We start from the raw sequence: 13,700 nt of genomic DNA, 5'->3' as shown, positions 1-13,700 counted from the left end.
TACTGCACATCAGTCAATTAGGGAAGAAAAAACACTTTAGAGGCAAATAATTGAAACATTTTAATAATGATTGGACTCTAGGCTAACTGAAGTTTTACAAACAGAGCTGGAGGAGAAGGAGGTAGTGTATTCCATTTGTTCACTTTTATGAAAGGAAAGATGAGTAGGAAAAGTCATGTGTTTTTTTTCTTTTAATATTCTGTAAAATACAAATAAGTATATTTGAAAATCTGTAACACCAGATATTGATCTCCATAAGCAGCCACATATTAATTGTTCATCCATCTCTCTCCGAACACCCCCAGGCAGACATGGGGATGACCTACTCAGAGTTGTCTGTGATTGGACGGCTGAGGAAGATCTCTAAGTGTGGTCCCTTCAGTATGTTCTGTAAACTCATCCACACGTGGAAGGACATGCTCTCACCCACAGAGGTCAGTCAATACGTCACAGTGCGGGACATTTTTCTGTGTTGTGCCTTTTATTTATTTTTTATAAATTCAGACATATTAAAGAACAGCAGACAACTTCAGGCCCGGTGGGGGGGGGCCATGTCTGCGCCCTTTTGAACTTTGTTGTTATAACCATTTAAATGTCAATTATTTAGAATAAACTGGAATACTTGTAGCAACAACACTACGTTCAAATTATGCTAGTTCTACAATAGGATCAGATAATACAATGCAATTTATAACTTTTTAGGAAAAATTGAGGATTTTTTCACATTTGTAAGAATATTACTAGTATATTTATATAAAAATGTATTAATAACAGCTACACATGAATCAACCCGACAATGTTTGTATTAGAACTCCTAATATCGTTTGATAACTCTTAATCTTGCGGTATGATAACTTAATAATAAAGATTGATTACACCCAATAATACTGATTAGAGATGATCAGCCTAAATAACACAGTTGAGAGCTCATGACTTTAGCTGCTGGAGTTAAAGTTAGCTTGATGGTGTCAGAGATTTAAAGGTGCTTCAAAGTTGAATGAGAAACTTCTGCAGCCATACACTAATAATAATACATATTGTGGATTAAGCAGATATTTAGCCTCATCAACATCAATGTACTGGGACTTTCTTCAGGTGGCCCAGAAGGTGAAGCACTTCTTCCGGATGTACTCGATGAACCGCCACAAGATGACCACAGTGACGCCGTCCTACCATGCAGAGAGCTACAGCCCCGACGACAACCGCTTTGACCTCCGACCTTTCCTCTACAACACACGCTGGACCTGGCAGTTCAGGTGCATCGACAAACAGGTATAAATAAGTGTCTGTCTCCACAAAGTGCCAGCATCTCTTCCAATCATTTACAACGAGGACTGAGTGCATGCCTCAAGAGAAAGCACGTCGCCAAGCTGCTGTTTTGAGAGCGCACCGTTGGTTTGTGTGGGCGCTCCAAGTGCATACATTTTTGGAGTCTTGTATCACATTCCCGCATCGTTTCTGAACATCTTTAGATTACCACTGGATTTAGTTAACGACCGACAGGTGTGTTCAAAGTTCAAAGCTCCTCTCCCCTCTAGCCGTGATGTCACCCACTCTAAGGCTGGAGCCACACAGAGACGATAACGAAAACGAACCAAATTCGATATCAAAAAAGTCTTCCGTCCACACGAGACAGCTCGACCCACTGGAGACGCTGTAGATATGCCGGGCCTGTAAGTGGTGCTGTACTTCCGCCACAAAATACACCAAAAGCAGCGAAGAAGACCCCCCGAGCATGGTTGCCATGGTTGCCTGGTTGCCCTTCTGTTTATTCTCCGCGGTGGATTTAGCAACATGTAGTTCATGTAATTCTCCATGTCCACTTGTTGCTGATGGTTGTGGTAGAGGAGCTGTAGATTGTGCACTAACATCTGTAGCATGGTCAGTAGCACTAGCTACTGACAGTAGCTACTGACCATGCTACAGCAGTGAGCAGCAGAGGTGGGGAGAGGCGGGGCTATTGCGTCATCGTTATCAGGAAATGATCGTATGGGGCCCCAGAGCGTTGCGTTCCGCAGATCTACCCACCTTGGGACCCGTTATCGTTATCTGCGTTTCCCTGTCGGCCTCGTGTGGCGGAACTGTCTATAACAGCGGTTTTCAAAGTGTGAGGCGTGCCAGAGAGCTTCAGGGGAGGCGCAGCGTAAGAAAAAAATAACGAGAACAAGATGAGTAAAGTGTCACTTGCACACTTTTGGCTGTCTGTGGAGACCGAGTTCCCCCAACTCGCCAAAAAGGCTGTAAAAGTGCTCATTCCCTTCACCTCCACCTACCTGTGTGAGTGCAGGTTTGCCGCATTGACTTTGATCAAAAGCAAGTGCCGGTCAAGGCTGCAGCCAGAGGATGATCTGCGTTTATTCCTGTCTACATTGCATCCCCGCCAGAGTCCTGCACAGGTCTGATTTTCAAGACCCACTCCCACCCCGTACCCGCGACGTGCAATACCGAACCCGCCCCGCCACCCACACATATTGCCAATTAGTTCCGCAAACCAGCCCGACCCGTCGGCACAAGATCCGCAAACCGACCCGAACCCGCATATCCTAGGAGCAGTGAAAACATGCAATTATTAACACACGCAGTTGTGTATTTGGCTCAAAAAGTGTGGGATGTTGGTTATTTTCTCCATCTAGGATGACACCAAAAGCCTCCCAGACGCTGGATTTCGCTCTTGAGGAAGAGTTATTTACAATGCTGTATTCTCCGCTAGAGAGCTTCACCTCAGCCATTTCGAATGTGGCGTGCTCAGCAGCAGATTGATGCGGTGCAGAGGTTATGATTATGCACGGTCCCGCGGGGGAGAGGTCTGAGGAATCTTTAAACATTAAATTCAATTATTATTATTTAAATATATTTATTATGCAACACCCGCGACCCGACCCGCATCTTCTTTGTTTTACCCAGAACCGAACCCGCAAAAAAATGTTTGAAAAAATACCACCCGCGAATCACTTTTTTGCGGGTCACCCGTCGGGTACCCCGACCCGATGCAGGACTCTGATCCCCGCATCATCCGCCTGTGCGCATCAAAGACGCAGACTGATTGTTCCCACTAAAGTAGGGCTGAGTGTAATAAGGAGGCAAAGTTGTCGTTCAGTGTGTTGCCGGGAGCATATAAGGATTTATCCACGATGTTGAAAATGTTAAAAATGTAGTGTTTAAAACATAACAAAAATGTATGTTTAAAACATAAAGATAAAATGGTTTTAAAAAGCTATTGTTTAATGTTTTAAGGAGGTGACGCTACTCAGCCAATCAAATCGGTGCAGTCAGTGAGTAATTTCAAATGGCATGCTCAAAAAAGAGAAAGGTAGACAGCGAAAACTGAGCATTTAATGACATTTTCTCTTATGCGGCTTTCACACCAGCGCTTTTCCCTTTCTAGCTCCGAGCTGGAGCTTTTCTGGTTTCTCTGAGGGGAGGCTCACCTTCCCACACTTTGAAAACCCCTGGTCTATAAGATGGAGAACTGTAGCGGATACGACCCGTTTCGTCTCCGTGTGGCTGCAGCCTAAGTCTTAACCAGCTCTCCAGTTCATTCCTATGGGGCAAATGATCGCAGTTTTCTGCGATTTGCGTGAAAACGGCTAGGCGAATCTCTTATAAAAGACATAGCAACCCGATCCCGGTCGTTCCGCACGTTTTTTGTGTGTTTCGTGTCAACGCTGCCGGACGAGTAGCATGACAACATTTGTGGCGGAAGAACGAGAATAAGATCAGATGAGATAAGTATGTTGAATACTATACTGTGTGGCTTCGCCAGTCACACAGAATGAAAATATGTGTAATGGAAAACCTCCATAAACTGTCGGAAGCTTGAGGATAGGGACCCATACACTAAACACATTTCTTTTGTTTTGTTGGTAGTGTTGATGGCAAGGTTGTTGTCAGCAGACCATGTTGTTAGAAGCTAAACCTCCTCCCTGTAGGCTGACTCATCGTTGTGACTGATAAGGCCGAACACTGTGGTGTTGTCTGCAAACTTAATGAAGGCATGGGAGGCATGATCAGGAATGAAGTCATGTGTGAAGAGGGAGTAAAGGAGTGGGCTGAGCACTCAACTCTGTGGAACGCCACTGTTCAGGGTCAAGGCGTTTCTGTTGAAGCTGTGATGTAGAAGAGTTTATTTAGTTTCGCGTTAAGTTCTGTTTTTGCAAGACATGTAAAGTATGTTGTATTTTAACTTTATCTTGTCTGGGGGGCAGCAGTCACTCAGTCTGTAGGGATTGGCCTTGGAACCGAAGGGTCTCTGGTTCAAGTCCCAATCGGACCAACATTACGGAGTGTGGACTGTTAGCTGGAGAGGTGCCAGTTCAACTCCTGGGCACTGCCGAGGTGTCCTTGAGCAAGGCACCCTACCCCCAACTGCTCCCCGGCTCTGGAGCACTGGCAGCTGTTTCGCTCTGCCACCTCTGCAGAAGTGCATGTCTAAAGGTCCTGTTTGTGCATGTGTGAGTGCATTTCAGTCCTATGTGTGACATTGTAAACTAACACCAGAGTGGAAAACAGAATTTCCCCTGAGGGATTAATACAAATTCTTAATATAATCCTTATCTTTACTTTATTCTTATTCAGATCCCGGTGCTGAAGGTTCCACTGCTGGTCACTGCAGCTGGAGGAGAGGATGCAGCCTCTGAAGTGGAACCTTCTAAAACAGAAGGTGGGGATCCTGGTTGCGGTTATTAGTTAAGAGATTTCGTTTTCTTTAGAGAACATTAATTTATTGGTGCATAAATGAGTCCTCAAACCCGATAGTGAGTTAGCATTTTAGCCCTTCCTGTTCCCTCGCCTCAAGATCCATTTGTTTTTGGTTAGAGGCTTGAAATAGGATGCGAGGTAACACAAACTGAAGAGATTTTAACATTTTATTCTACAAGATGAAAAAAGTCAGTAAATACCCCACTGGTGGATGTCTGAAGCTCCTAAAAACAACGGTTGCTAACAAGTATCTAAATGAGACGTCTTTTTCGCACATTAGCCGCCATTAGCTTAGCGCTGGTGATGTGAAGTCATGAGATTATCCTTCTGAACAAACGTGAAAGTATCATAAACGTGTGTTTGCCAAAGATCTTATTTTCTGCAATATTCCAAAATCCAATGGAAATATCCAATTGCTTTTTGCTGACGCAGCCCTTGTGATCCTAACTTTCAGGTCAGGCTACAAAAATACGTCATCACGGCACCACACTTTTTTCCTGTTTCTTTATTTGTAGTTTAGTTGCTAGTGTTTGAGTTCCATCGTTTCTGTTAAGCTAGCATAGCATGAGTCAGGTTTCGTTAAGTTCTTCTATGGCAGGGGTGTCCAAACTCCGGCCCGGGGGCCAAATGCGGCCCATTTTGAAACGGCCCTCAGCTAATTCAAATGGTATAATGAAATAAGGCCCACAAATTAAACTTGTGCTTGTCATATATTGTACTAATTAAATATATATGTACAAATATATGACAGTATTCATGTGTGCCCACTTTTCAAATAAATTCAATCAATTAAAGTTGGAAACATTTTCAAACGAATCTTAGTTGATATAAAAAGCCCAATCCTTTATTGCATAACAAATCTTTTTATAGGAAATCTGAAGCTTCTGTTTTAAGCCATGAGCTGCAAACTAAATAAATGAAACCCTGTGGAGAGCTGTGATGTAGGCTGTTGTGTTTCTTACAGCATTTTCAAGTATCAAGCTTAATTTACCTACATTTGATTGATTTTGCTAACTTATAACTTAGTGTGGAGGAAACTTCTGTGTAGTAATGCATGGAGTCACCGACTCAGGAAGGAGACACGGTGAGAGTTGGAGCTTTGATGTCAAACACTGATGGGTTTATTCAGAGTATTCGGCCGGAGGATTCACATCACAAATCAAAGAGTCAGAGGTTCTGACCACACGGTAGAGTTGCCACGTCAATTCTGAAGAACCTCTCTCTATGCTAGACCTTTTAACAGGTTCACAGAGAGAAATCAACATCTCTGAAGGAGTAGACTAAACACTGAATCATCTGCGTCCGACGCTCATGGCCTCAAGGATTTCACATCCTAGAGCCCACAAACACCGATAAAGAAGTGCCTCAGTGTTCTCACAACAATTACCCTACGTGCCAGTCAAGTTGACCGGTCACACACTGGTGACAACAACACATATGGCACCAAGGCCTTTCCTTAAAGGAGATAACACATGTCAGAGTAAAAGGTTAGATATCTAGAAGAATTATTCCTTAACACTTAGCATATACCTCACCTCTAGTGAGGGGCCCAGCCCTTCTTATATTTTTCTATATGTGGCCCTCGGTGAAAAAGGTTTGGACAAACCTTTTCTATGGGGTCAGAACTTCATTGCAACTGTTTAAAATAGTTTTTGGTTGAATAAAACCCTGGCATCTGTGGTTCCTCTAACCCGCCAACTCCAGTGTTTCCTCTCCTTACCCACAGGTCCGTGTCCCAGATGGCAGCAAACTCCCTGAACCAAAAAGTTCTTCAGTAAAAGTCATACAACTCTGACTGGTGGAGAAGACCATTTGTTACCATTTGTGATTACTTTGTATTGTGCTAACAAGCACATGAGCCCATAGAACAGGCGTGTCCAAAACTGTGCTAACAAGCAGGGAGAAGAAGAACTGTTGTGTGTAAAGAAGCTTTGTTCTACCTCAGCCTGTTTCACTTTGTATCAGCTGACATGCCGTCACTCCAAAGCTTTACCAAGTGGCTTTGGAGCATTTTAAATCTCTCTTTTGTATAGTCACTTTTGTCAACATATTTAATCAAGGCCTAGGAAATAGTGTCTTCTCCACCTCTCTGAAGCTCACATGTAAGTAACCAACTAGAATAAACATCTTAGAATAACTTGAACTTTGTGAATAAACCCTGTTCACAGTTTGAGCCTGATTTATTCCTGTATGTGTGGAAGTGAATATATCTACTACTTTTGGAAATGGTTCAAATGGTTTGCACTGTGATCATTGTTTAACATTAGGGCTCTGCACAGGTCATAATAATAAAACATCATGCATACAGTATATGTGTTGGTTGAGTTTAAAACTACAATGTCAGCTGCAAACATAAACTTTGGAAACATTAATCAAGACTTTTCCTCTAGTTTGACATTATTTCAAAAGTACTAACCGACCCAATTCCAAATAACTAAACAAAGTTCTGCCAATAACATTAAATAAGTTGATATTCATATTTTTACATTAAAATACTTTCCCTTTACAGAATATCGTGCCTCCATCTCTTTTAATGTTTCTTCTCATTTCATTTTTCTTTCTTCATCTCTTCACTTCTTGGTTATTTAATCCTTTCTTCTCCTCTGCTTATTTGTTAACAAAATTATAATTACAATAATAAAGGTGTTAAGGTATTCATCAATACATAGTTATAAATAAAACATTGAATATATTGATATTGACCTTTTACATAGTGAGGTGTACCCCTAATTGTGCCCTATATACTTGTAGTTATAAAAAAATGTTAAAAGATACTTATTCTTCACGAAGTAAAGGATTATCAAGACATACTTATCCACATGCAGTTGCTCTCCTTCACATCTCTCTTAAAAAGCAAACAACAGACAAAATTGGATAATAGTTAAAAACTTTAAGTACATTAATGATAATAATAATAATTGTGTCTCCTCTCCCCCTGCATGCATGTGTCACTGCTAAATAACAGTTGAGATTTGATAGAATTACAAATGTATAAATAATTATTAATATTGAGCCCACCTCCTCTCCTCTGTACTTTCTTCTTCTCTTTTGTCTCGTATATTTCGTAGTCTTTCTCTTCTCTCCTGCTGTTATCCTCACATCCTCCTCTCACATTACAGGCTGCAGTTTGATTACCAAAGTGAAAATCACCACAAAGTCATCAATGTTTCAATGGAAGCTCTCCTGCTGATAAGAAGTCAATGGTAAACAACATGGGTGTGAAAAGTAAACAAATCTCACATCTGCCACAAAAAAAGTCTGCTTCCTGATCTGTCGTGGATCCGAAACCTTAGACACTCAAGACATTGAGTATAGAAACAAAATAGAAAACACAGACACACTGCTCAAGATTCAAAGGTTTTATTGTCATATGCACATAAGCTACAGTGTAGAAATGGCAATGAAATTCTTCTGACCTGAGGCCTGTACTACGAAGCCGGATTTTCACTTAGCAAGGTAACTTCAGGGTTAACTCTGGGTTTTCTGTCCTACGAGGCTGGTTCACTTATTACTGGGGTAGATCTCCATGGCAACTTGTGCTGAACGGTTCCAGGGCTGCAGTCGAATAGTCCAAAAATCAGCCCCTATCGGCATATCCCCTATCGTCTATTCCTTAACCTCTGTGTGAAACGTCACGGGATTAAGGAATAGTGGATAGGAGAATTCAAAAGGACTTAGGAGAAGAGACTGCGGTGCTTTGAGAATCCGACCTGCACTTTCACTATCCGACGTATTTATGATGCGCCAGCGGACGTCATGAATGTGCCGTCTGCTGTGGGGAAACTACAGATTTGTATACAGCAGACTAGAATGACGGACTACTGTAAACTCATCTAGAGACTCTGCAACCGTGCTCTGATGGGTGTTGTGTTATGCTTTATGAACGTGATGGGTGTTGTTTTATGCTTTATTGAACGTGGACAACAGAAAAAGTAAAGTGAAACTTGTGCTTGTCACCCTCTCCCTCCGGTCCACATTAATACAAATGATCCCAATAGCCTATGTATGATTGTATGAAAATATCTTAAATAAATACAAATGTATTTATTATGAACGTTAGTCCTTAAAGGAGAGGTGTCATGGCCATTTCCACTGATCATAATTCCATTGTTGAGGTCTATCTAAAATAGATTTATATTGTGCAATTTTCCAAACTCACATTGGTTTCTCATACAGCATCTCTGTAAACTACGTGTATCACTGAATTTCACTCTCTGCCTTTAACGGCTCGTTGTAGCTCCAATAGCTCCAGCCCCCACCCTCCCTGTGAGCACAGTGTGCTCTGATTGGTCGGGACGTTGTGAATCGCGCTGAGCTCCGTGGAGGTGTTGTTTCCTTGTTTAGGATATAGCGAAACACAGCCAAACTCATCCTGAGCACACACAAAGTCACAGCCGAAGTAAAAACAATAAGTGTGGCTTGATATTGAGTAAGAAAAAGGTTGATAAACGCTGTGAGAATGGGTCTGCAGAGAGAATTTCGCCGCGATCCCAACTGTCTGTTATCACCCTGCAGCCAGGGAGGAGAAATCAGCTGAGAGTGTGTGTGTGAGGAAGTCCGTGGATTGGTCAATTTGGACCAATCAGCGGGGGCTTAACGTAATGGCTCCACGGATTGGTCCATTTCGTTCATCCCGTACCCGGAAGAATCAAATGGACAATGACGTATCTCCAACGAGGCGTTTTGGGGAGGTATTTTCTGTGTTAGAGTTTTACTCGCTACAGGGTGTACTTTGAGGGTTTGTGACTCTGCACACCGTTTACATGCATAAAAACCTTCATAACACACAAGGGGACGGGTAATAACCGGAAAAGCATGACACCTCTCCTTTAACATCTATCACTGTATATCACCATTCAAACATCTTTTAAAAGTTGAACAAACCCCACACAGCTCAGTAAAGACTGAAATGTTGACTTTATTTGATCATTTCAGTCAAAACTAACGTTCATATTTCTCTTTTTGATTATAATACTGATGAATGTTCAAAACAAAGCACTTTGGCAACTTACCACATACGATTTAAAATGCTTAATAATAGGGATGCTCCAATCAGGGATTTTGGGGCCGATCACCGGAATCAGTATCGGCCGATACCGATCATAGGGTGGGTGGGGGCTATGGGGATCTTCCATTTAAAGTGATGTTTAAAACTCAGTTAATGGGGCTCATTTTTATATTGCTTCAGTTTATAATCGTAACGGATCGAACAGTTCAGATTAATTTTTCTATACATGATGCGCTTCCAAAAACAACAATCAACATAATTATTACATTCAAATGAAGTACATTATTCAAGTTTACATTAACTTTGGATAATAACGATAATAACACGGGTGAAATGAGTGGAAGCGCTCTCTTTTCCTCTCTCCCTCCCTCTCCCCCTCCCTCTCCCTCCCCTGACAGCCTGTCAGTATCTCATGCAGCTCACTGATCCAGTAATGAGTGACCTGACAGTGAAGATAAACATATTTATAACTAGTTTAGCTAGTTCCAGAGGTAGATAAAATAGCTAAGTGTGTTAGGTCTAACTCTTAGTGTGTGTTTTGCTCCGCTCACCGGTCCGTCACAGCGGGTGGAGCTGTAGGATTTCTGCTTCACACGCGTTGCACCGCTATTTTATTGTCTTTTTCGGACACCTTAAAATACTGCCAGACCCGTGAAGCCATTTTGGCGAGCTTGTTTTGCCGCGCACAGAGAAAAGTGTCATGTATTTTATGTAATGTGATCGGCTCTCCTGATCGGCCTTTATAGAGAGCAACGATCGATCGGAGCATCCCTACTTAATAAGCAGGTTTAACTTTAATACAGGTTTAATACTGTAAACAAGATGTACGACAGGTACAAAAGATTAGTGAATGTAAAGTTCAGCTTAAATGTGTGTTTGTCACAGAAGGGGTTATTGACAGTGGATGTGTGTTGATGGAGCTGTCAGGAAAGTGAATGATTAAGTAAATACACTGATTGAGAATTAAGATGTTTAAATAAGTTTGTGTAATAAAACTACCAGTAGAAGCAATCTGGAAGGAAACCCAATAACCTGTGTCCTCATTGCTCCTGTCTCACCTGCTCATTACAGGTATCATTACTGTTACTGTGGTCCTCTTATCGGGGACCCGTAACACAAACACACAGAGGGCCATCTCATGCCCCTTTCACACCAACGCGTTTTCAGCGCCGGCTCGGAGCTAGAGCCTGAAAAGTACAGTTTTTTCCTGTTCACACCGCAGCGGCGCCGCCTCTTAGCTCCGGAATCCAGTTCGTTTCCAGCTCCAAAAAATTGTCGGTCTAGAAGCAAGACTCCGGAGCTAAGAGGCGGCGTCGCTTACGTCTCTCTTACGTCGAGGCGTGCAGGAAACTAGAGAAGCCCCTCAATGCAGTGCGCAATGCCTCAATGAGCTCAATGTGGGCGGGAGCTCAACGTGGGCGGAGCTTCACAGATGACGCGTTGCATCCTGTTTCCCGGTAGCAGTTCTCTTCCCTCCCTTCAATCTAACCCTTCCCTTCCCCCCATCCTAACCCTAACCACTCCCTACCTTTTTACCTAATCCTAATCTTCCTTCCTCCCTCCCAAACCTAAACCCCAAAACCCTCTCCTACTGTAAGAAATTAAAATCAAATGTTGATATGACGTAATTTAAATTAATACAGGGTTTTAATTTAAAGCAGTTTTATTATGAAACACACCGGAAGTTCACACTAACTATTAACTTAAAGGGGACCTATCATGCAAAATGCACTTTTGTATGTCTTTTAATACATGAATATGTGTCCCCGGGTGTTTCCAGGGAACTCACCAAGTGTCAGAAACACAACCCTCTCTATTTTCCTCCATACCCAAATCTCTAAAAAAGGGGGCTGCAAACGGATCTGATAAAAACTGATCCAGATTTGAACACTGTCCTGACGTCAGGACAGTGGCGCTACGGCTATTGGGCCAACTCCACCAATCAGGAGGAGACAGCCACGGCCATTGCCGTTCGAAAGCGCTGGAGACGCTGTAGTACATATGCCAGGCCTGTAGATGGTGCTGTTCTCACAGAATCAGCCCTTGCAAAAACAGAGCTAACATTTTTCAAATTGAGCGAAATGAGGCATGGCTAAAATGCGATGATCTGTTTGGTATTTTGAAAAAAAAAGTAATCAAATATGCCTTATATAGGTATGGTCCTACACTATATTATTCAAATATAGCATGATAGGTCCACTTTAACACTTTATCTAAAAGGTCTTGCATTTCCGGTTAGCATTAGCATGTGGCTAATGTTGTGAAAACCGTGAATTGAAGGTGAAATGACATGTGATGTTGTACACTAAACACACTGGGATTACACTCATTTATTGACGCTGAAATAACGTTTTATCAGGGAATGTTTAAATAGCCAACAGACATCAGAATTATATATATTAATAATATAAGATATAATATGTTACTTTTGTGACTGGGTAAGTACACAACACGGGAGTCGGGGACGTCACGTGCCTCAAAGGTTGACGCTCCCGCCCACATTGAAGCTGATTGAGGCATTGCGGCACTGCATTGAGGGGTACTACTTCAAACCCACCTCCCCTGAACATGGGTCGACTGTAGAGTCTCGTCATGCCTGCCTACAAGAAGTAGCGCTGAGCAAAGTGACTAGAAGGCAACTACACACTTATAAAAAAAAAACACACTTTATAAAGTCAGGCAACACTAACCAGGCTTTCGTGTGATTCTGTTTATTGTACCTTACTTTGACCATCCGTTCGCTGTTATTGATCATTGTGGAGAGCAGGCAGACGTTTTGTTTTGTATTGTAGCAGCTATCGGATGGAATCAATACATGGGCTGCACAGGTTGTCATGTCCGACTATCACAAGTAGAATCATAATGAAAAATACGCCGGTAAAATGTGCCTGTAAAAAACGGCTTAGCAAGTAGTCAGTTTAGCTTCGGTTGCTATGCTAACATCACCCATGTTATACCAGAGAAACTGTCATACAGCGTTGTGATGCCAAACAGCGTCAATTCAAGACTGACACACATTCACTTAAGGGGAACTGGGGATATGTATCAGCTGCTTGTGTGACAGTCAGACAGTGAATACTTTAGAGCCGTGTGAGCTAACACGGAGCTAACGGGAGAATAAACTCCTGTGGAAGAGCAGCCAGCACTGCAGCGGTCGGTAAATGCCGCTGAAACACATTAATAAACAATGAACCACGGCACTCTGGAGAAAAGTATAAGGTTGGAGAAGTCGTTATTTAATTTAATCTGGCTTCGTATGATTAAAAGCAACACGATCATCGACCCAACGCAGTCCCCCGTTGTTGTTGTTGTTGTGAGCTCCGTTGGGGAGCAAATCAGCGATGTAAACGGTGACGTCATGACGCAGCAGCGGCAGCACCATCCCGGCTCTGAGTGGTGTGAACAGAGCGGGAGCAGAAAAGGGAAACCGGAGCTGAACCAGAAAAGCTCCAGCTCGGAGCTAGAAAGGGAAAAGCGCTGGTGTGAAAGCCGCATCAGTTGCTGATGTGGAGCCACTGCCAGGTCTTGGAAGAATTGCAGCCAACAACTCTGCAAGAGAGGCCATCAGAGTTCGGGAGGTCTTCACATCATACTTCAATGCAGAGGGAACGGTCCCATGGCAAGACAACGTGTAATGCAACAGCACACATTAAAAGGCTCTTTTAAGAGCCACCCACACTATATACTATTGAGCAACCTCCTGCAACATTTCTATCCCAACACCAGATTTAGGTCACCAATTCATATAATTATTTCTGTTAAATCCATGAATTATTGTTTTGTGAGGTAGTGCCACATTCTGCTTTTTAAATGACTTCATGATTTTAGGCAAAGCATATATAGAAGTCAATTTTGACTTTAAATTTAATAGAATTATGAAAATATGCAGTCTGTTATTGTGACGACCCCTCCACACCATGATGGGTGCTGTCGGCTCTGTGTGTGTGTGATTACAGGATCCAGTGCTGTGGGGCCGGCATTTGTCTGATGAGCT

At 42.5% G+C, this 13,700-nt stretch overlaps 1 protein-coding gene across 5 annotated transcripts in view; it reads left to right on the top strand.

The window, feature by feature from the left end:
• nadsyn1 (NAD synthetase 1) overlaps positions 1-7,005 on the top strand; it is an 86,797-nt gene extending 79,792 nt beyond the window's left edge. For 3 of the 5 annotated variants that reach the window (XM_034141000.1, XM_034141002.1, XM_034140998.1), the window contains 4 exons: positions 306-434; positions 1,096-1,272; positions 4,576-4,660; positions 6,425-7,005. In XM_034141000.1, the coding sequence (XP_033996891.1) occupies positions 306-434; positions 1,096-1,272; positions 4,576-4,660; positions 6,425-6,456 (423 nt within the window). In that variant the 3' untranslated portion in view covers positions 6,457-7,005. Of the gene's footprint in view, positions 1-305; positions 435-1,095; positions 1,279-4,575; positions 4,686-6,424 lie in introns of those variants that run through there. The other 2 variants (XM_034140999.1, XM_034141001.1) reach the window with 2 other exon arrangements.
• Positions 7,006-13,700: the final 6,695 nt, after the last annotated feature.

Source organism: Trematomus bernacchii, unplaced genomic scaffold, assembly GCF_902827165.1.
Source record: "Trematomus bernacchii unplaced genomic scaffold, fTreBer1.1, whole genome shotgun sequence".
NCBI lineage: Eukaryota > Metazoa > Chordata > Actinopteri > Perciformes > Nototheniidae > Trematomus > Trematomus bernacchii.
This window is presented reverse-complemented; position numbering and strand designations above follow the sequence as displayed.